The following is a 24,860-nucleotide window of genomic DNA, read 5'->3' on the forward strand; positions in this document are numbered from 1 at the left end:
AATGTTCTTTACCAAGTCAGGAAAATGGCCATGGTTATATTATATTTCGTTTCTGTTTTAGTGTTGTCTTTCTGTTGTGTCGTAGTTCTCTCTTATATATTTGATTTGTTTCCCTTAGTTTTAGTTTGTAACCCGGATTTGCTTTTTTCTCCATCGATTTATGAATTTCGAACAGCGATATGCTACTGTTGCCTTTATGCATGTCTTTATATCTAATGTTCTCTTACAGGATTAGGAGACTATATTCTTATCGCTTGAATAAGGAAATGTCTTTTCCCTGACTGTTTTTGTTTTATATTTCAATAGACAGATAAGATCAGCTACAGATACAATATTATCTCCATGTGCACTGTTATACTCACGTGGTTTTAAAAAAATGCCTTTTTATATGAAACCACATCAATGCTAAGTTTAAACTGGATATAAATTGATAAACTTCTAATAACTCACTGTTTCTACAACAGCTTAATCTGTTTGTGTAACATTTAACCTATGTCAGAGACAGCACAGTTTATACATATTATACCTAAATTCCAAAGTTTTGATAAAGGTTAAATGAACTTTTATTTTCAAAGTTATTTGACGCTGATGAAATGTATGACCACCTACACAAGAAAATGTGAAATTGAAGATTAAAACACATTACGTTTTGTTTAACTGATATTGTGGGTTGATTTGTTTACTTCGTCAATGTTAAAGTACGGCCTTCACATTTTACATCTTGTTTGATGCAGGGAACCTGAGCAAAAGCAGAATGAAGCAATTTTACAAAATCATATTTTAACTACTTTTGAAAGGAAACCAAATCAGATTTAAAAAAAAAATAAAAGGTTAAGCGATGAATCAGATTATAAGCTGAAACATTTTCGCTTTTCGCCCCTCGAAACATGCTAAAAAGGGATATGATGGTTCAATCGGAAAAAAGCTAATGCAATAGTAAGCTGCAACATTCAGTTCATCACTTGTAAATATAAAACAAACGAAATGAAAATAAATCTTTATGAGTTTTGTGGGTTAGAAGCGCTTTTCTAGATTTTCGTTCTCAGGAACGCTCAATGCAACACATGCTAAACAGTAGTGTACGATTGAAATCATTCCCCATTTCCATTCTCAATTTTATGTGAAAGCCAAGGACATTGAAAAAATTCTTTTTTTCTTTCATCAACGGGGAAATTTAGAAAGTTAACATAGGTTTCAAAGGTTGTTTAAATCTGACTATGCAGTATGACGTTGCTCATTGTTGACACGTTAGGAAACCAACACTATCGATATAGACACATTGATATATAGTAAATGAAAAATAACACTTAAATATATCATGCGTGCGAAACGCTTTTCCTGCATTACCTTTTATTAATATAAATCAGAAACGCTTAAACTTAAAAGACTGAAAATACTTTTTATTTTATTCATTTTTTATTTAAATAAATTCATTTGTTTTTATAAATTCATAATATTGAAGCAAACATAAAAAAACATATGATACATTTATGTATAAAACAAATGTTCTGTTATGATTTATTTGTTTTTTAATAGTTAATTCTTATTTGTTTATTTAATAAGATTTCCGAATAGCTGTACATCAATGTAAAACAAGACCAGATCAACAGTTTATGGTAAGAAATGGTATAAAAAAATCGATGTTTGTATGTCATTTTCTACAATACAACGCCTTCAAGCATGTCCCAATAATTAATAATTGTGTCAAACAATTATTATCCTGTTCGATACTCCTCTATGTTATACACAACCCTTGTCAATCAAAAGTCTCTTTTCATTTAGTATTGGGCGAGAGCAGTTTTGAGAAAAAGGCGGTGGGACTTTCTCATTACATATTACCAAACATGGATATATAAATACAAAAGTCAGAATGAAATAAATGTTTGGAATTTTACTTTCAAAGACTGACAGGTCTCTAGAAATTTGGCGAATTAAGAAAAAAAATGTGTCGGAAATAGTACTTTAAGTGTAATATTCTACGAATTCTCAAAGAAAATTTGACTTTAGACTTTAGATAATTTTACAAGAATCTCAACCATGAAATTTTCGAAAATACTGTATGTGGTGACTTTATGTTTGGTCGGATCTACAACGGCACAGAAATCCTCCAGTTGGATGAGGGGTAAGGTTTTTTTCTCATGTATTTATGCTGTATACTGTTAATTGTTTTTATAAACTAAGAACATTTGTCATTTAAACTATTCATTAAATTCTTACCTATTATCTAATTGCTTACCACAACTATCTAATGTTTCGGGATAGTTTTTTTTATTATCTGATTCAAATCATCTGAAATTAAGTGTTCCGATGTCTTTAATGAGATAACGGAATCTAGAAAAAATAAAGTTCTGTTTCGGGCTTTAAAAAAAGCACATGAAGGGAGGCTCCTTAACTCTAATTAATAAATAGTCCATATGTCCACGACGTACATGTCAATCAGAATACTTCCAATAGCTTGATGGGTGCCACATGTGGAGAAGGATCTGCTTACCCTTCCGGAGCACCTGAGATCACCCCCAGTTTATGGTGGAGTTCGTATTGCTAAGTCTTTAGTTTTCTATGTTGTGTCTTCTGTACTATTATTTGTATGTTTGTCTTTTTCTTTGTAAGCCATGTCGTTGTCAGTTTATTTTCAATCTATGAGTTTGACTCTCCCTCTGGTATCTTTCGCCTCTCTTTTAGTGTAAAAACGTCATAGAAAGTCTGAGTCACGACCTCTTACATCTTTTTCCGGATTTGTTTTTATAATATAATTACTATAGAAATCCCATTGATTCCTATTATTGAAAAGTCAAAATTGTTATTTGTTGGGTTGCTGCTTCATAGACGTTGATCCAAGACCTGATTATATTCATTTTTTTTCTATAACAATACAAACAGTAGACGTATATTTATCATGTCCTTTAACAGTTTAACATTCATAGGTTAATCTTACTAGTACTGGTATTCTACACGTAGACATTTTTACGATAATTCGTCACATTTTATGTTTTTGTAAGTATATAATTAACATAACGGTGATATGTCCACATTTGTTGTAAGACTAATGATCATCTATTGCTAATGACTCTGGTTTTATGTCGATAAATTTGGGATGGGTTTGATGATAAAAATTACGACACAAAAATGGTGCGTATTATTAGACAACTATTTTACGAAATTTCTCATGTGTCATTTGGCATTTAGATTCCATACTTTTTAATTTTGATGCGTATTCCCATTAAAATGTTCTATAATATTTGTTTATATTGTTTATGCTATAAGGAAAAGTGAAAAGTTTTGAGTTTTCAACTTTGTCATTTAGAGTGCATTTCTTTCCAACAAATATGATGCAAACGGCTCAGTGCGCACATGTTTTGATAATTTGTTTCTAACATGCGCTTGTAAAGTTTACGAGCTACTTTTGTAGCGTTTAGAAAACAATAAAAAAAAAAAAAAAGAACGGCACACAACGTTTACAAAACTTTGGTTAGAAAGAAATGCACTCTTCATCATTGGGCACGTTGTTTCACCGGAACAGTTCTTTGTTCTATACAAATTTAAGGGAGACACAGGCACTTGTCTCAGGAATTTTTTTTCCCATATACCTTGGTATATAGGACTTTTTTTCCGAGACAAGTGCCTGTGTGTGCTGGGAGACAAGAACTTTATTTAAAATTTAACTACAAAACAGTATAATAATTGGCATAAACTCTTCTTTGAAATATAAAAACATTTTGTAAGATTTAAAACAACAAAGAGAGACAAAAGATACTACATTTCCAATACAACGCAACAAAACGTCATTCTTTTATAGTGATATTAAGATGATAACACAATATTGACTGCTGTACCCCTATTTTTGACATTTTTTACTCTTTGAGTATGTTTGTTTTGTTCATGCATCGTTGACAATGTAATGGAATTTGATACGACTGTCATACAAGTGAGAGGTTTAGCTAGCTATAAAACCAGGTTCAATCCACCATTTTCTACATTAGAGAATGCCTGTACCAAGTCAGGAATATGACAGTTGTTATCCATTCGTTTGATGTGTTTGGACTTTTGATTTTGCCTTTTGATTTTTGATTTTCCTTTTTGAATTTTCCTCGGAGTTCAGTATTTTTGTGTTTTTACTTTTTTTTCCTCTTACAATCCTTCCTATGAGGAGTCGCTTTTTTTTGGTTTTGATGTTCGTATCAAATTTCCATTTTATATTTTCTTTTGAAATGAAATAACTATTAAAAAATTCATGAGTTTAACATTTAATATTTTAAATGAACGTCCCAGGTTGCAACTATAGTTGATACCAATGGCGGATCTAAGGTGGATCCTTTTTGGACAATCAATGCAGTTGAATGAAGACATGTGGTTGGACGCCCCTTTCTACTGGGTTTGGATCCCCCTTTTTTAAATGGCTGAATCCGCCACTGGCTACAGTCACATGGTTAAAGAATAAACATATGTGATTTAATTGATGGAATGATGATCGATACATTCAACAGAATATGATTTTAATCAATTAATACAAATTCGACATTTTAACTGACAGTAAGAATCTTCATACTTCCTTATAGTCAAATTATGTAGGTAAATAATGTAGGTCAATGCATAACAAGCAGGTAAATAAATTCAGTCCCATTTATTTTTTATGATGAAGATACATTAAAAACTAATAAAAAATATACATACAACTTATGTATCTATAATTTGTTTTCAGATATTTCGGCATGAGCAGGCTATATATTTATTAATTCGCACAACAACATGCTTTGGATGAGATATCTTGCTTTGCCTTCGGTACCCGTTGTATTGGCACTTTGTTGATTTCGTTTCTCTATAATAACACATTTATCCATTTGTGCAGGTATTTCACCATAACAGACAGTACTATCAAGTTTTTATTTTTAGAACTGATTATTTGTTTTTAATATTAAACGCTTCTCGAACTAAATGATGGTTAGGGGTCTCGGCGGCCGGGTAGTCCAAATAGTCACTACTGTAATTACTAGCAAGTCAACACAGAGGTTGTGAGTTCGAACACCGCTCGTGCGGGTGCAGTCGAATCAAATCTTAATTGACTAGGATTGTCAGTTTTGCTATTGAAGGTGAGTGGTTTTCTCCGGCTTCCTCCACCAATAAAAACTGGCCGCCACGAAATAGCCTAAATGCGGTGCTTTTTTTAAAAATAAATTTGAAAAAATGGTTTAGTTATTGCCATTACACAGAGAACTATAAGCAACAGCAGAGTCCATTGGAACGCTGTTCTTGTATTATATTGTTTTGTTTCTAATACATTGATGTTTACCCCTTTTACGATGATTTATAATTCTGGCATCTGTAAAATCATCGAAGATTCCGGGTTTGGAATTTTGGACCCCAGACGCGCACTTTGGCAAACCAGACTTAACAATAACGCTCGAATCAAAAAGATCAAAAGACAAAGTGATACACGTTTTAGTATACTATACTGACACACATTGTTTATCCTAACATGAAGTAATAAACACTTCCTTCCTTAATTCTTTAATAGAATTCGTCACATAAATGTCACCCCAAGTCACTTTGGAATACATTGTTAAAATTCCAAGTCAAATATTGTGATTTACGATTTGGAAGGTAACCTATTAGTCATTGAGGTCCTTCCAACAAAAAAATAATGAGTGTGAATAAGTCGGACTCAAAATTAACTTTTTATTATTTATTTTTTTGCTAGTCGGAGCGTACCTGCTGGAGGTAAATCAAGAGCCGTCTTTAGGATGCAGATATTATATGAAGTATTATTTTCATTTTAAACTTTTCCATCCAATTGAAGAATTCATTTTCAAAGAATAATTATAACTTGAGAATAGAATATTTTCATTTCATATTTATCGAATGTTACAAGTCTTTTTATTTAAGTACAATGTGCAGGTTATGCTTTCCCATCCGGAGTACCTTGCATATTGTTTGTATGGCAATCAGTTTGTCCATAGTTAGGTATTACATCTATGGTTTGTCGTATTCCATATATGGAACTCTATCTACGCCTATTTGTACGCAAAGATTCTTAGTGTCAATGTACCTTAGATTCGCGTACCCTATTCAAGGTGAAAAATGACGGTCATATGCTTAACTAGGGCCGCGCCAATTTGTTCATTGTAATTTGAAAGTTGTCAATACAAGTGCATCTTTATTTTCGTAGCAATAATAGTAATTGTCAATACTGTTTACGTACATGCAACACTACGCCTGATCAAATAAGTGCTATATTGCAAACGAATGAACTGCTGGAGATGAAGATATTGACCTTCAATAATTAACTGAAGGACAAAGAATCCCCGACATATCAGATAGCAGAAACATTTTATCGGACCATCTGTTTCGAATGTATAATTTCCAAGTTACGATGTTCATTTCACTTGACATCATTTCTTCGCAAATACATAGATCGAAAGATAAGAATCATATATTGGCATCTAAGCACCAATAAATCTAGAAAATGAAGCGGTTTTCTAATTCTAAAACGTCTATTAAAACCAAATCAATTATGTCAATCATTAAGCAAGGTGTTAATTGCATTTTATTGCAAAAAATGAAACGTTTTGTAAATAATATAATAAGATTCATAGTTTTTATAGTAATTTAAGCTACTGAAAAATTACCATTTTTGATTATTTTACCGGTTAAATGACAAATTACAACGTGGAAATTAAAAACGTATAAATGTCCGAGCAACACTATTAATTTTAAAGTTTACAAATGGATTACGTTAAAAAATATTAACTTATTTGTGTAATATGCTTTTTGATCTGCTATTATTTGCATGCTGTGTTTGAACAGTTTTCTGGCTTTATGAATTTTGTAATACTTTTGTGATAGGAAAAATAATTACATAGTTAAAAATTGAAAACAGAGGTAAAACGAGAGAAACATTTAAAAACATTTAATTTGTACACGACACATGCTAATTCGTCCAAATCATGACCAAAACGTCGATCGTTGAAGGCCTTATTGTGACATATAGCTGTTAATTTCTGTGTCTTTTGGTCTCTTGTGGAGAGTTGTCTCAATGACAATCATACCTCATCTTCTGCTGTTATGTCTGGGGATTTAGTTGAACTATAAGTATCAAATTCGAATTGCCCCGGTTTTTTTTTGTAACTGACACTTAATGTTGAGTGTAGACTATGAACAAACATTATTATATTTTTTTAAGTTAAATTTAAATTGCATTTACAGGTTTTGATAGTTTATGGAATTTAATTGCCGACACAACACGACGATCTCTTGATGGGGTTACGAAATCTACTGGTATTGATATCTTCGGTAAGAATGGTTTGCTTTCAAAAACCATGATGAAGCCAACCCCACCGGCGTTATATGATATGCCACCGCAAGATTATCCACCCACAGAACCAAACTATGCTGACTTTGGACATGGGCCGACTCATACACCTGATATTCTGATGCAACGAGACCCTCAACCGTTGCTACGAGCTGCTAAAAGAGCCCTCACATCACAGGTGCGTTAGCATTATGATACAATGTACAATAGCGAAGACGTAATGTTAAAAGAAACAAAAAAAATAGTTACAATATTTAAACTTGCAATTATTTTATTTTTTATTTTTGGTGTTTTAACGCCACTTTTAAGCGGAGTGCCCGTCAAAAACTACCGACTTTCGATAGGAAAACTAACTATCGTAGTCAATAAAGATTGGAGTCGAGTGCGACGGCACGAGCGGGATTCGAACTCACTACCTAAGTGTTGACTGGCAAGTGATTATAGTAGTAACTACTTTTACATCCCATCTTCTTTATTCTACCAGGGGTGATCCGGCTCCCTTCCAAATCACCTCAGCTTGACCTTTTTGTTTTGCATGCTTTCCTTTGTTCTGTAACATTTTGGCGGGAATGTCAAATCCACTATAAAACTTATATTCTAATATGACGTGCTTCTTAGACTTTCGCTTTATGAATAAACCCATGCTCTAAATCCAATAATCTTTTTTTGCACATACGTATATTGACAACTGCAGAATAATGAAATTTTATATGTTATTCAGGTCTCAGACAGGGTATATACTGTGACATTCCCGGCTTAGAGTTTATATCCCCTGAGCCGAAGGTGAAGGGGATATAAGCCCTAAGCCGGGAATGTCACAGTATATACCCTTTCTGAGACCTGAATTACACATATATTACGGATTACCCCTGACTTAATGTTATTTTCCAGTGCAGGTATTTGTTGACAACACATATATATTGAAAAACCCAACCTTATATGTTCGGCATACGTGACGGATTTTCTAGTTTTGCTGTGAACATAATTTTATCGTGTGTGTAATAATTTATAAAAACACTTTTAACATTAAATTAAAGTATTAAAGTGTAAATTGCGTGATTTTGTATCAAAAATGTATTATTGACTGAAGTACGTCATTATTTTCCCTCTGTGAGCCTCTGACAGTCTGATAGCTTATGACTACGTCACATAGTAACCGGTGTTATGATGACGTTTTTGTGGTTCCAATTGGGGATAAAAACGTCGTATATACCCGGCAGTTTCCTGAATATATACTGACATCTCTGTGTTGTTATCCAATCACAAACCTCGACACATTTGTAATCCGTAATATATCATTTTATCATGGGACATAGAAATAAATCATCGGACATAGAAATAACCTTAATTGTCCTTATCAGAATCGAAATAATTGATGCAAGCTGTACTTTATTGTTTTAACATGGGTAGGCATTATATATATATTTGTGTTATTTTAGCCCTCACTATAAATGGGGCGAAAATAATCACAAATATAATGCCTACCCATGTTAAAACTACAATAAAGTATAGCTTGCATCAATTATTTCTTAAATTAATTATACGTAAAGACTATCTAACAAAAATTACGTAGAAAAAATTCAGTGTCTATCCTGGGATTTGAACTGAAGACCTTTGGCATATCAACCCCCGACACATACCACTACACCAGGACAACTGGATACCAACTATCAGTAATTTAACATACATAAAGGAAGCAAGATATTTTTTATAAGTAGGGTGAGTTGGCAGACCTTTCTTCATTGGGTGTTTTACCCTTTTCGTAAATAAGAGAGTTGTCAGACTGATTGTTCAATTTGATTATATACTTTTTTAAAAAATGGGGCAATTCGGTAAACAAGAGTGTGTCGAATTTTTATAAAGTGGCGATATAGTGTGGGCCGATTGAACAGTGGGGCGAGTTCACATTGATTCATATTCAATCATCGTTTTCTGGGGTCATAAAGGGTATACATTATATGGTAATAAATAAAGTATATTATAATGATAGTGTGGCGTTCTGAACTTAATTTTATGAATTGTAAATAGTTTTTCGTCTAATCTAAAACAGCTGGGATGTAAAATAGTTATCCCATTCGGACTTGGTGTGTCAGTGTTAGAACATCCTCTGACCTCCGTCCATCGGGGTGATATTACACTGACACACCGCGTCCTCATGGGATATCTATTACAGACCACTCACCAACCGAGGGCCACCAACTCGAAAGATAAAACACTTCGGCGAGAAAAAATAAATCAGACACATACACACTTGACTTGGTATCAGTGGTTCTGTTTCGATTAATACATTATATAAGTAAGAAAAACGTATGTCTGTTCATACACTTGTGTCAGCTTATTTTGAAACATTAGAGGTTTCTCACTTATACTTCTTAAAATTGCAATGTAGATGTATAGAACGCAAGCTTTTTCCTTTAGTATGTAAAAACAGATAAGATGTTCTTATGCAACCTGCATAATACACAAGTAACTGACATTCAATCTGGGATTTCTTATAGTTACCCTTTATGTATTTTTTTTCGAATTTCAGTTTACATGTTCCAAGGAATATGCTGCCCTTCCGGGTCATACTATGTGTATGAATGATAACCCAAACGTAGCAGAAAGTGGCATTTCTGAGTTGGACAAAGTACTGGTTTTGAGACATCATAATAGATTACGTGGTCAAGTTCAGCCTCCAGCTACCGACCTTGTAAAACTAGTGAGTGTTTTTACTACATCTCTATAAAATTTAAGATCACAAAAATACTGAAGTCCGATGAAAAATTTAAAACGAAAAGTCCCTAATCAAATGGCAAAATCAAATGATAAAACACATCAAACGAATGGACAACAACTGTCATACTCCTGACTAGGAACAGGTACTTAAGAATGTAGAAAATGGTGGATTAATCCTGATTTTAAAGCGCTAAACCTCTCACTTCTATGACTGTCGCGTTAAATTCCAGATTCAGAAGTCCATTACCGCGACCTCTAGTATAAGACACAAGGCTTTGTGATGAATACTGTACTTTGACCTATAATGGTTTTATTTTACAAACTGTGACTTGTCTCATTGGCACTCATATCACATCTTCTTGTACCTTTTATGGTATAAGTTAAAGAGAAGACAACATGATGTCGCTTCTCTCTGTAAACACGAACTGTGTTTAGAAAAATACGTAGCTCACTTTTACTTGAAAAACGATCTTACTGATGAGATGCAAGTCCGAAGATGAAACACCTTATCATTAAACCAAATTGAATTTTATAGAAGGATCTGGGTTTTCTCTTTGGCCTTTTGTTCATATAAGTTTATATGATTTCAGTATTTTGTTTCTTATACAATTTTGATTTTGACATGCGAACTTAAATCGATATAACAAATTTACATTTTCAGTCATGTTTGATTTCATACAAATTCTCATTTCTGTATTGAATGAAAGACGAATCATTGAATTTCGTCATATGATACCAATTTGTTATGTCTGCCTACCTAATAAATCAACGCTGTTCGTGTACATCGTGTTAACCGTGAGCAAATTATATTAAATTAATTTGAAAAATAGTTAACTTAATATATTTAATGTAAATATGAATTATTGATAGAAATGTTGCAAAAATAAATTATTATCCTATGATATATATTTTAAATAATTATTGACATTTTATAAATATTTACGAGCTATCGACATCATTATGCAAATTTCAACTTATGACGAATGAGTGACATCACTTAAATAGATTGATACTTCTTGCATCTGATTGGACAATTTCGAAGTTCTACGTCAAACTGCCATTTTCAGATGTAACAAAATGTTAATATCAAGAAATATATTTGGAAGATCTGTTAAGAAAAATCCCTTCCCACTTTGCTGGTGCGAGTTTAGTTTAAACATATTTATTTATAGTGGATTGGGAATCAAGTTTTGCAACTTATGTTAATCCCTTTCCACTTTGCGGGTGCGAGTGCTGCCTTGTAGCGACAGTAGCCTACTCTTTTTTCGAAATCTAAAAGGGTGTCTTTTACGTGCAAGAGATATGGCTCTCTCTTAACACGGATCAGCCATTTATCGTCCCCTTCCGATGGACTATCATCATTTCCTCAAGACCATACTGGCAAATGGTGTCAAGGGAGAGCCGAACATCCAGTCCCTGACATTTTCATCCCGGAACGGGAATCGAACCAGGAACCTTAATGTTAGTTACGATGCACTAACCACTACAGTGCGGCTCTCACGATAGTTGACGTCCACATAGTCTGAATATAAACTTGAAGACATGTCAAAACAAAAAAAGATCGAAAGGACATACTTTTATGTATTTACTTATTGTTGTAGTGTACTTTAAAACAACAATTGATTGATGTTACAGTGTAATAAACTTTAGAACAAGTGTCATATGCAATTAGAACAAATCGAAAGTCATAAATAAAGTCATAAATTGAAAAAAGGAAACACAAAAAAAAAATTTATATTTTTATTGCACGTCTGTTTTCTGTTTATTTAATGCGGAATTGTGTTTATGAGAAAATTTATAATTGACATAAATTTCGTACAAGAAAAACCAATTTACTTTAATGTGTCGAAATCTTTTTTTATTATTCTAAACCTTATCCTAAAAATGAACAATGTAAACGAACTAGAACTTATAAAATATAATATCAAATATGGCATTTGTGAATATTGGGAAAGATATATATCAATGCTGACAAAGGTTTCTTCATTTTTATTAGAACAAGTTTTAAAGAATTTCATTAAACTAATTTTAGTGGTGACATAAAGTGTTCCGACCAATGTTATAGAGTAATGGTTTTTGCAGACGTGCTTTACAAGTTGGGAAGATTATTGAAGACCAAATGTAATTTCAATTTAGGTGTCCGTCTAGTCCTTGTTCTAGTTATAAAAAATGTAGTTGTAGCAAAATGTTTACGAACATTTTTGATAGCTATAGATAATTATAGTTCATTTGATTCATCATATTTGCTTTCCGTTTATTGTTTTGAACAGACATATGGCTGTTCGTTTTGTTCGTTTGAATTGTTTTGCATTTCGTTCTTTCCTTTTATAAGCTTACGATATGGCAACACATGTTGCACCCCGCCACATTCTCTATGTATCTGTCCCAAATCAGGAGTCTGTAGTTTAGTGGTTGCCGTTGGTTCACGTGTGTCATTTTTTTTTTTTATATCGTAAATTGTTTTTGGTAAACATGGTAAATAAGGTCGTTAGTTTTCTCAGTTGATTTGTTTTATATATTTCATGTCGAGCCTTTTATAGCCGACTATATGGTATGGGTTTTTCTCATTGTTGAAAGCCGTACTGTTGCCTTTAATTGCTTACATTCACTTTATTTGAACTTTGGTTGATATTTGTCTATTAGCAATCAACCTGTAAATAAATTATAAATTCTTATAAACAATTATACAAAGTCTTCATATATCTATTTCATTGGCTTTATACAATTATTCCATCGTCATGAACATACATGAAATATTTGCCACTGGACGTCAAACCGCAAACAAACAATCATTTAGTTATTCATTTTTTTTATCTTTAGAAATGGGATGATAGACTTGCAGTCGTTGCACAGAAATGGGCGAACCAGTGTGAAGCAGGACACGACAAAGAAAGAAATGTTCCATGTAAGTGTGCTTTCAATTATGTCTATTGTAGTAGATTTTTTTTTATAAACAAACGAGAACAAGGGGGTGTTACCACGATGCAGAAGCAAGGGTTCTAAACACGCTATTGGAAAGAACACAACTGGTTATCTCTGCTCCGTGTCCATTGAAAAAGAGTTTCACTTCTTATTTGAGTGTCAATCTGATATTGTTAAAAATTATCAGAAAAACTCATATTTCAGAATATCACCGCATTTATCCATGTGTTGAGAAAATAAAAAGACTGCTTTCATTTTGCAATGTCAGATTTCTTAAAAACTTATCATTGTTTATTAAGAAAGAAGTTAAAATATTGTAATGAATATGATTTTATGTTAACATTGTTTTGTAGTAACCATTATAATGACTATGTATTTTACCTCTTGTTGTACATGTAAATATGTGTATGAGTGTTTCCAAATAAAGTGTATTACTATTGTTATTGTATGTTTAATTTTGTTTGGTTTATAAATTTGGAACAGTTTGGCAGTGGTCTTCATACTCAAATTTATGTTTTTTGAAACAAATGCTTTTGTACATTAGCTTCAACTGTATCTGATGTCTACATATTGAAAAAACATAAAGACAGTTGAGAAGATACATTTAATTGATTAGCTCAAGTTTCTACACTGTGGGAAAATAATTCCAAGAAATCAAATAGGTTGCTTATCAGTGTCTTTTAAAAAGCTGTGGCGACAAAATGACATTAAGTATTCACTGACATAATGCTTTCATCGATAAAATAGAGACATTTTAGACGCATTTTAATGTGTTGGGTAAAGACAATTGCTGATTTATCTGAAACATTAATATGCATTAGAATTTCTGACTGTTTTCGACCATGACTGATATTTTTATATCGCACAAACTTTGAATTACCATATCAATACACTTTGAAGATAAATTTACACGAATAAAGATTTCGTATATATCTGTTAAGTGATAAGGAAAACACAAGACGATTTGTTTTTCAAATGGAAAGTCGTAAGGAAAACAAAAGTAATACTAGTCTCCATGTTAAATTAAGTCAGAAAAATCTTTAGATTATTGTGACTTCGGTTTTTCCATGCTGTTAATTCTAGTAATGATAAAAACCATGTTAGGACATAGCTTATTAGAGTAATTTTAGACCAGTACATGTACCAATATAGTAAGTTAATAGGGAAGGGGAGGAGTAAACAATTTATACAAACTTTTTCAAATTGCTATATTTTGTAGTTAAAAATGAGATGTGATATGATTGGCAATACGATTTCTTTTCTAACGTCATAACGACGTGAATGTAAGCACTTTTAACAGCCTATATGTCTGTTTGATACCGACAAGATTTTTTTAGTTTTATTGTATTTTAGTATTGTCTTTTAGCAATTGGAATGACCATTGGACAAAATGTAGCAGGTGGTTATCGTTCCTGGAAGAAAGCAGTACAAATGTGGTATGACGAGATCACTATGTGGAAGTACGGGATCGAACCAGACTCTTATCTCGGTCACGAGGGATGGAAGAAAATTGGACATTTCACACAGGTACGGACAAACTATGACTTCACGCGTCATTATTTGAGAAGTAATAAAGAGGTTATCAAATCAAGATACTTTGGCGCGATAGCTACTGTACGGACAGCGCTGAGGATTAAATACTAGTATACTTAATCAAATGCAAATTGCATGGTCAACTGAGAAAGAAGGTAGATTATTTAAATTGACGAATAGAAGTGTAAGCGACTACATTTACCAAAATATACTATTGATTGTTAATTATCTTCTTTTTGAAAGAAATCAAAACCGCAAATAGTTCTTTTTCTGAATCGGTTTAACCTTCCGATTAAAATCTTTTACCCCGATGTTTGCACTGTTTTTGCTTTATTATCACTTTGAATTGCACCATTAATTGGAAAACAAATTCTGGAGCCATGACAAAAGAACTCCATTGTCTATATGTAAATGATTGTTGATTTCAGATGGTGCAGAATGGTACCTACTTAGTTGGTTGTGGATATGCAGTGTGTAAGAATTCTATGTACAAACGTTACTACGTTTGTGATTATGCAGCAGGGTGAGGACATTCATTTGAAACATTAAAATGATTGGTATTGTTTCCAGAACATTTAAGATTTAAATTTCAAGTTAATTTAAAACCTAATTTTCCTTATTTATACAGACTTTTGGTCTTCACACGGGTTTGACTGGCTTTTGTAATCATACTTTCATATTCAAACTGCACTTTATAAGCAGATCTCACAAGGCCCAAGTACTTGCTTATATCATATATCAAAGTAATTTTCAAATACTAAACGTAATTAAATCATCAGAATTCCTCCCTTAAATGTAATAATGCCTAGAGGTCACAAACATGTTATCCCTGTGTTTTATAGCCGACCATGCAGTATGTGGTTTCTCTCATCGTGCGGCCGGTTGACCATTATTGCTTACATTCGCTTCATTTGAACTTTTGGATAGTTTTCCCTTTGGAAATCGTACCACATCTCCTTATTTAATTTACAACAGTGCAACATATAAAAAGAAGATGTGGTATGATTGCCAATGAGACAAATATCCACAAAAGACCAGACACAGACATTAACAACTATAGGTCACCGTACGGCCTTCAACAATGAGAAACGCCCATACCGCATAGTCAGCTATAAAAGGCCCCGATAAGACAATGTAAAACAATTCAAACGAGAAAACTAACGGCCTTATTTATGTAAAAAAATGAACGAAAAACAAATATGTAACACATAAACAAACGACAACCACTGAATTGCAGGCTCTTGACTTGGGACATAGTTTAATTTTATGTAAAACATAAAGTTTTATAGTCGTATCATTAATATTCAAATTTGACTCTTTTTTAACACGATTTTTAATAAATTAGAACACCAAATGCATAACTAACTGCTCTGGTAAACTGTAAGCAGTTTCAGTGCCGTATCTACATCAACATTAATATAATATAAGTCAATAGATATCAGAAGATGTAGAATGAGTGCCAAAAAAGAAAACTCTCCATCAAAGTTTCAATTTGTAAAAAGTAAACTATTATTGGTCAAAGTACCGGCTTTAACTCGGATTCTTTGCTCACATCGAACAGTAGGATACGAGGGGTAAAACAAATCAAACAGGAAACCAACGGTCTATATACAAAAGAAGATGTGGTATGCTTGCCAATGAGACAACTCTCCACAATGACCGAATGAAACAGAAAAAATAACAACTATAGGTCTAATCCATATAAAACACGAGAAACAAAAACACTTATAAACCACATCAACAAACAACAATCACTGAACAATAATTCTAATCTATCGATTTTATGTTTTTAGACAATCTAACTTGGCAATTCCGTACACAACTGGTCGAAGATGTTCCAAATGTCCCCATTCTTGTGTGAATGGACAGTGCGGTAAGTGCAATGCATTTGTGTTTTATATTTGTATAACTCAAGTGTTCCTACCCCAAAATTCCCAAAATCAACTGAAAAGATACATATCAAAGGTGCTATAATTTTTTTTTAAGTAAAAACACAAAAGATGATTATTTGATTTCAGATGTCATAAATATAGCACAAATATGTGTGATGTCAATTTGTATCTTATATTAAGCAGAATTTCCAACTTAAGTGAAGTATATAGGGCCTATTTTTTTTTCAAAAACATACATTATAAAAAATAAAACTTCAATATTTAGTTATATTTATCAATAATTATATATAAATATGTTATTTAGAGAAAATGAATCAATCAAATTTAAAATTTTAAGTGAGGATGATAATGATAATCATAAACATAATAATAAAGTCATGGAAATATTACATTGATGATACAATGCTTCCATGCTTTAAAATATATATCAATTTCTAAACAAAGAAAAAGCCGGATGGGTCAGTATACTAGTATGCTTTAAACTGTAATGTCATCCATCAAATATACCTCTAATAATCATTAGAAAAAAGACCGACAGCTTGATAGAAATGTGCAAAAAGTATGTTAATCAATATTATGATAGAATACAAGAACTCATTATTATTCGATATATTCTGCATTATAACGTAATGTTGTAATTCATAACCGTTTGTATATTTATATTAGACTGCAAAGGGACAGTGTGTTATAATGGTGGGAAACTTGACCCAGATACTTGCCAGTGTAAATGTACCAAAGTTTACAAAGGAAGAACGTGTGAGGAATGTAAGTAATGAAACATGTAAACTTGGGACAACAGACATATAAACTTAAAACTTTGTTGTTTTTATTTTTAATTAATGAATAGGTATGTCGCTTCCGTATCACAAATGGCAAAAATTCACAAAAGATTCAATATATAGATACTGCTTAGTGGATCAAGCGGTATGAAAGGCGGAAATTCGGACAGTATCTTGGAAATGGGAGTTTGTTGTAACTACACAGATAATTTGCCTTGCAAATGTAGCTCACGGACCTTATAAAAAGTTGTCAAAAGACTTCTTAAACGAACAGAGAGTGTCACATTCTCTTTATATAAATGTAACAGTAGTACACCGATTTTCAAAAGTCATGTGTATATCACAGAAATATGCATTGCTGTTAACGTCACCATTCCTACTGGATGTGGCGTATTTATTCCATCCATGGTTGTCAATTATACTATTTGTCAATCTCCTAATCGCCCAACTGGACAACGATGTGAATTAAAAAGAAAAAATATATAACAGATTTTCTATATAAAAAAAATAGATTACAGTATGATATAAGACAAAATTTTTTTTTCGGTTTTTAATTGAACTGTTCAGTTTGTATCATCTTATGAGTTTTGAAGTTCTCCTTTGGATCGTCCATCTCGTTTTAGCTTAATAAGTACATTGTATATATGATATGCATAACGATTGGTTCCCTTGTGTAAAACTCCCACTCATACTCTGTAAAGAACATATCTGTAGTATCGTTTACAATACATCACGCCTAACACAACTGTGCAATACAGTCATGCCCAAATAAACAACTTTACTACTGTACAAACCTGTTGACTATCTTACATTATACTTAGCATTTTTCCTCCATTTTAGTGGAAATATTGTTAAAAGAAAACCACCATTTTAAAACGTATATTTGTATTATTGATTTATTGCTTTAATAATTGCATTGTTGTTATTTATTTTTATTGTTTATAATGTTATGACACACTTTTATATTGATTAATACGACAATAAACTATTGACTGTTGTTGTGGTTATAAGACAATAAGACAGAATGCTTTAGTAGTAGCAACAATTAAATTTACAATTGTTTTAACTAATAATTATTTTATTACTTTTGTATGACTTAGTATGAAAGCTATTTTTTTACTTTGTCATTTGATAATTATATACCTGATCTACGTCAGTTGATCTCTGATGAATATTAGTCTCATTAACAAACATACCACATCTTCGTATCTGTTGTGTTCCTCTTATAGTTGATATGTTTTCTTTGTGATCCGGTTATATTTGAGCGCATAAGTTTTATGACTATTGAACAGCGGTAAACTACTGTTGCCTTTATTAATATATGGTACCTATTAGATATTTGTTTTTCAAAATCAACCATATTTTTCAATTTCGTTCATATGATTTTTTTTTACAGTGAACTGTCCAGCCGAGGACGCCTTTGTTTGTGGCAGAGATTGGCCTCAGTCATATTGTGATAGATTCTACAATGTCCCGGACGAATGCCCTTACATGTGTGGAAGATGCAAAGGTCGGTATTACAATATATATGATAGGTTTATAAATCAAAATAGTATCGGATACTAGTATAAAGTTCAATGTTCAGGATATACATAAAGCTAAGACATAAAACCAAAACCAAAACGAATTAATGTATTTATAAGACTTTTAAATATTTGCAATTATCTTGTACCAATTTTATTACAATCATATAATATTGTTTGTAAATACTATGATGTGTGTTTTTGATGACGCAGGTGTCAGTACCCCGCTGGCGCTTGCCCCCGTTGCAAAGGGTAAGTTTCACAAAACAATATATATTGAAATCATGTCATACATCATTTATGATTTTAAAACAACACCATTGATAAAATAGTTGCACTTGTTTTACATTATACACTGAACAGGAATTTGGTAACTTTTCCTGATTACCTTATTTTGAAAACGAATGTTCAGTTGTAAAACTGTTGAACTGGTGGTTTCACGCTTGCTTGTGTTTCTTGTACTAATAAGGTCACCCATCTAAATACAGTTCATTTAAAAATGTCTGTTTTAATTAGTCCGATACAATTTTCATTTTGTCATTTGAATATTATTATGAACTATAAACACTTAACTCCTGTGAATTCTTTTTAGGAGGATCAACAAGTGCACTAAAGCCACCGACGACTTACACTTCAGCTTTTGGATGTACCTTCAAGGGACGAAGAGCGAGCCCCAGTAAGAATATACTAATATTATTCAATTCAATTTGATTGATTTACGTTTAATATGGTTAGACTTTCTTGACGTCACCACCATGATGAAAACAGGTTTTTTTTTTTGTTTTTTTGTTTTTTTAAATACGATTGATATTGAATTATAATAAGTTGTATTAACAATTTATAAATCTTAATTACAAAAAATAGAAATAGTTTGCATTGTTTTTAAACCTGAAATTTATATTCTTTATTATGTTTCATTAATCTGCACTATGATCACATCAATTTCATGATAGTCAACAATGAATGATTTTTAAATTAAAAAAAAAGGAATTCGTGCGATCATTTCTATTGATTTTTTTTAGAGGAATGTTCAAAGTATGGTGATCACGGTCAAGACATCCAAAACTGTGCATCCCAAGGGGGAAATGTAGGATGCAGTGATTGTGCTACCTACTACAATGTTAAACGTGACATGTGTCCAGTTATGTGTGGATTTTGTGATGGTATGTATAAGATTACAAATGTTCACGATGATATTGAAGGTACCAGTCTTGTATTACAACTCCAGTTTCTGGTGCATGTCAAAACATGGAGGGACACAATTTAGTCCATTTTTTCTGAATTTTGTTCTGTTTGATTATAGGTTTGTGCTGAATTGAAACATCTTTATATAGATTTTAAACAAATCTTGCATCTTTTTGGAAGGATATCAAGTTTACTAGAAGTGGTGCGGCCTAGTAAAAACAGCAAACAGAAAGTAGTAAAAATTGTTTTGACTTCAGGGTTCATTGTGGCATGACCCACTTCTTTTCGATTAAATCACCAAAAAAAATTCAATGTAGCATTTTTTATTTTTTCATTTTCAAAGATCATATGTTTTGTATGTTAGCCTCTGGAGCTGTCAATTACAAGACGGCAACCTGAAGATATACTATTTCTGTTTGTAAATGTTTTATACAATGGTCATGTTCGAGGTGAATTCAAACCTTTTCAATTAAACATGTTAAACTAAGAGTTCAAAAAGCCTCTCCTGGAAGAAAAAGATTAAAACAGTTTATCACCATATCAGTACAATGCCGATAACTTTAAAAGATCCATTAAGTTGACAAAATGCAACAAGTTATGCAAAGATGCATTGCTTTAAACAATGAACAGGTACATTGTATTTAACATTGTACACTGATTTTAGAATATATAAATGAGAACATGTGAAATTAAATGGTATTGATTATGAATGGTTTGTTTTTTCTTTGGTTTTTAATTCGAAGTCCATATTTTCATATTTGTTTAGCTCCCTGTGGTGGGAAGATGTGTCAAAATGGCGGCAGTCTAAATACAGCCACATGCACGTGTACATGTGTACCTCCCTACAGCGGAGCTACATGTGCAAAAGGTAAAGCAGTAGATGTTTTTACTACACTTATATAACACACGTGTGGCACATTTAGCGTTAATTATGCAATGATACAAGAAACACTGAAAGGACGAACAATATTGGACATTTGATATATAGACATGGTCGTCTATTAAAAAAAACAAATAATATTACGATGGCTGTAATAAAAGATAGATTTTAATAGTTTACTTTCTTATACTTAATTACAAGTCACAAGTAAGGTATATGGCAGATGTTTCCTTTCCTCTGATGTGTTTGAACTTATGAGCTTTCTTTTTGTAAGGGATTTCCCGTTTTGAATTCCCCTTGGAGTCTACGTAAGACTCAACAGTGGGTCTCTAATGAAGCACGTTGGAAAGACACATCTAACACGAATTAAAACAATTGGAATCCAAACATTCCGAACCTTTGCGCAAAATGCGGTAACATCCGTCTATGTTTCTGGGAAGAACGTAATTCAAAGACTATACAAAGTCATGCATGTACCACATTACATCACAAATCCATTCAATACAACTATAGCAAGGATAAACAGATTGAGTATGAAAGTTTATGCAAATGTCAACCCTTTAATAACACGCAAAAACGATTTATTTAAAATTTCTAACTTCTTATTCCAGCAAAATGCCCTGCTCAAGATGCAGCCCATTGCAAATGGTGGCCGAAATCTCATTGCCGTACTTACTACAATGTTCCCCAGGAATGTCCAAGGATGTGTGGTATTTGTTAACAGGTATGATATATACATACCACAAAAACAAACAGGGTTAGCAAATTATAATTATATATAGAACGAAATTTATTCTAAACCACTGGAAATATAATTTTCACGAATAAAAACAAATGTAGCCGTATATCACATGAAAAGCAGAAATGATATCTTTAGGCTGCAAATGTCGGTCTTCCCAACAGACAAATGCTTTTGCCTTAAGTCAAGCAGCATATCAAACTAAGGATAGGCAAATGAAAAATGAGTTATAAAATCCTAAAAAGCAAACAAAAATCCCACTGACAGTATAACTTATAATGATATCGACAGGTACATTCACATGTGTTCACTAATTTATTGTTTGTGATAAAAAAAATTATGGAAGTTAAGATACTATTTCTTGGAGTTTAGTATTTTTTTCTATTCCTACAGCTAGTTGGAGAGTTAATAAAATTTTGAATCGTATACGGCTACATGAACTATTGTTACAAATGTATACATGTAGCAGAAGAGTTTATAAAACCGTATATTGGAAATTATTAAGTTATTGCAATTTAAAAGACAATGAATACCGTTATACACTCAATACAATATCCAATTGGAGTTTAAAATACATACTTCACTTAAAACTACATATTGGACTTTAAAATCATACAAATGTCCCTAAACAAGCCATGATTACAGGTGGTTTCATAAACGTTGTGAATCCGTGCTCTACATGGTATAATATGTCCCTGTTAACGTGTGTGCTACAGAACAAAAGTACATAGTCAGAGGGTTGTTTTTAAGTTGAGAAAAAACATTTGAACTATTTACTTAAATGAAGTATAATGCATTTAAACCAGCTGTTAAAGGTATGAGGGGGGGATCCGAAAACATCTGGGAAGTTATCTCATTAAACCTCAAGTTGTTTCAATTTCCACACAAAAAGTAAAAGAACACAGCATCTTCAAGTGACTTATCTTAAAATCAATAACACACGATGAACATTTCTTTCAATATTCAAAAATTGTATTTTGATATATATATTTACTTTTAATTATTCAATTTGACATTCGCCCTTTAGATTCTGACATTGGAAACTTTTATGCCGACAGAATCGCCCTTTCATCACATTATTAACAATTAAAAGGAACTCGAATGATTTCTGCTTTAATATCACGAAGAAGATTAGAATGCATTACAAGTGGGCAAAACCGTTTTGCTCCAGCATGATTTACAGCGTTCAGATGTCGTATGATAAAATTATCAATTCTTTTATATGCAATGTGCACGCATTAAAAATTAAGATATTAAACGAAAAACGTTCAAATTATAACAGTGAAAAAGTAATAGATAAAATGTTCAATTTTGTAGGTACACCAACAGAGGTAAAGAAGAACTTCGGGGAAAATTGTATTTATCATTAGATGCGTGGTCAGTTCTACAGACAAACAATTATACACAACATTCATGTCATGCAGATTTCTTTTAATGTCTGATGTATTCCAAGAATATATGGACATGTTTTATAGCTATATAAAGGTGACCTTGAGTGTTGATTTGTGTTTTAATATGTGCTTAAATATAATTTATTGTAATAATTATGTACACATAAGTGGAAACATGTTGTTCATTTATACAAATAAAGGATACACATTGGAAATGTTGAGTTTGGAGTTTATATATTGGGATAATTGAACTTTTTGGCTGGGTAGAATGTAACCCATGTCACCCTGGTCGTCAGACAAGGAAAATGCCATCAGACACATCGCGTATGAAGTATCAGGCGTTCTCCACTTCAAAGGCTCTTTACCATATCTATTTGTGCATTATAGTTAGTAGATGGCCTGCTGTTAGAGAAAACGTCTGCCCCTATTATGTATATAAAGATTCATAAAATCGTTAAGATTGATACAGAAAATATATTCTTTAAAGTGTAATGTAATTTTAAAATAAATGAGTATTAGTTTTTTAATTAATGTTTTAAAGAAACTCTTGCATGAGGTCTGCCTCATATAAATAAAGCAACAATGTGGTTTCATTGTCAGAGTAGCACCGTTTGTTTTCATGGGAATGCCGACAATCAGTATAAAATGTAAGCAAAAAGACATTGCCGTTAATTGATTGAAAGCTGTTTACGCGTTAATTCCAGCTTACAACCTTTACAGAGTTTTGAGACAATTTTAACGTGCCACTATAGCATGAGAAATAGACGTGACTTTAAACTGGTACAATCCTGACAGACGAACAAAGATATGGGATTTTCTGTCGGATTGGAAAATCCAGGTGACCATAAATCTACACCATAGTCAACTCGTGTGTTCATATTATATTAGGACGTTTACATAAATTAATATTTACCATTCCTTCATAAAAGACTATTAAATAGAGAATAATACATGGCAAAATTCGTATCATATGTCGTATCATCCCGAGACACCGATATCAGCCCAAGAGCCTTTAGGCCCGAGGGATGATATTGGTCGAAGGTGATACAGCATGTGATACGGATTTTGCCATGTTTTATACGCTTTATCATATATTTCAACAGGAGAGTTATATTATATGAACTGTTCACTGGGTTACCTTCAGTTCTACTTTTTTCTTGTTTTAAAAGCCTTAAACGAACTGCTCAATTACTTATCCAAAGCACCTGTGTTACCTTACAATTAGCGTGCTGTTGTTTTAAAAATATTTTGTTTATTATTGTATTTTTTCGTGTGTTTTGTATTTTTTATAGTTGCATTTAGTGTGCCAAAAAATATGAAAACTTGACGTTTTTGACGTCACATGTTCATACCAAACAATGACGTCATTCAATAAATTGCGTCACGATTCTGGCGTACCTATTTTGAGGACAAATATTTCTTAAGCAAAAAAAAAAAAATAATAAAAAATAAAATAAAAACTGACTATGTAAGAAAAAAAGAAAAAAAAAGAGGGGTGTGATAAAGGGTAAAGGTGCGATAAAGGGTAGGGGTTTAATAAAGGGTATGCGATAAAGGGTGCGCATCAAAGTTGCGCGATATGGATTAAACACCAAGCTATTTATCAAATATTCAAAACTACTGTATTTACTATAAAACATATGATAAGTATAGATTATTACATGGCATTTTTCATATCAGACACTTTATCGGCCCAAGGTTATGATATCAGCCCAAGAGCCGCAGGCTCGAGGGCTAATATCATGAACGAGGGCCGATAAAGGGTCTGATATGAAAAATGACATGTAATTATCTTTTTATCATATACTTCAGCAGAAGAAATACAGACAAGAACTATTAAAATTTAATTTTGTTTGTCTTTGCACTTTCAGATAATATTTACAGCCAACAACCAAAAAAAAAATCTTAACTTTAATTGCTTTTATTGATATTACAAGCATTTTATTTATCTTGTCACAATAATTATCATGTTCTTCAATAATATTGTTACCT

General features: G+C 32.2%; 1 protein-coding gene across 1 annotated transcript; it reads left to right on the plus strand.

The window, feature by feature from the left end:
- The first annotated feature begins 1,905 nt into the window (after positions 1–1,905).
- Positions 1,906–23,083, plus strand: LOC143055926 (uncharacterized). Its single transcript, XM_076228974.1, has 14 exons — positions 1,906–2,122; positions 7,201–7,484; positions 9,837–10,007; positions 12,845–12,929; positions 14,313–14,473; positions 14,908–15,002; positions 16,273–16,352; positions 17,038–17,136; positions 18,547–18,660; positions 19,266–19,349; positions 19,696–19,836; positions 20,625–20,726; positions 21,350–21,462; positions 22,795–23,083. Exons 1-13 carry the CDS (start codon positions 2,038–2,040, stop codon positions 21,457–21,459), a joined length of 1,611 nt encoding a protein of 536 aa, XP_076085089.1. The 5' UTR covers positions 1,906–2,037; the 3' UTR covers positions 21,460–21,462; positions 22,795–23,083.
- Positions 23,084–24,860: the final 1,777 nt, after the last annotated feature.

Source organism: Mytilus galloprovincialis, chromosome 13 (genome assembly GCF_965363235.1).
Source record: "Mytilus galloprovincialis chromosome 13, xbMytGall1.hap1.1, whole genome shotgun sequence".
NCBI lineage: Eukaryota > Metazoa > Mollusca > Bivalvia > Mytilida > Mytilidae > Mytilus > Mytilus galloprovincialis.

Excerpts from the sequence above, each read along its gene's own strand:
- LOC143055926 (XM_076228974.1), top strand. The coding sequence starts at position 2,038 with ATGAAATTTTCGAAAATACTGTATGTGGTGACTTTATGTTTGGTCGGA. Across the intron at positions 18,661-19,265 it reads CATGTGTGGAAGATGCAAAG|GAGGATCAACAAGTGCACTA; the intron begins GTCGGTATTACA and ends AATTCTTTTTAG. Across the intron at positions 19,837-20,624 it reads TATGTGTGGATTTTGTGATG|CTCCCTGTGGTGGGAAGATG; the intron begins GTATGTATAAGA and ends ATATTTGTTTAG.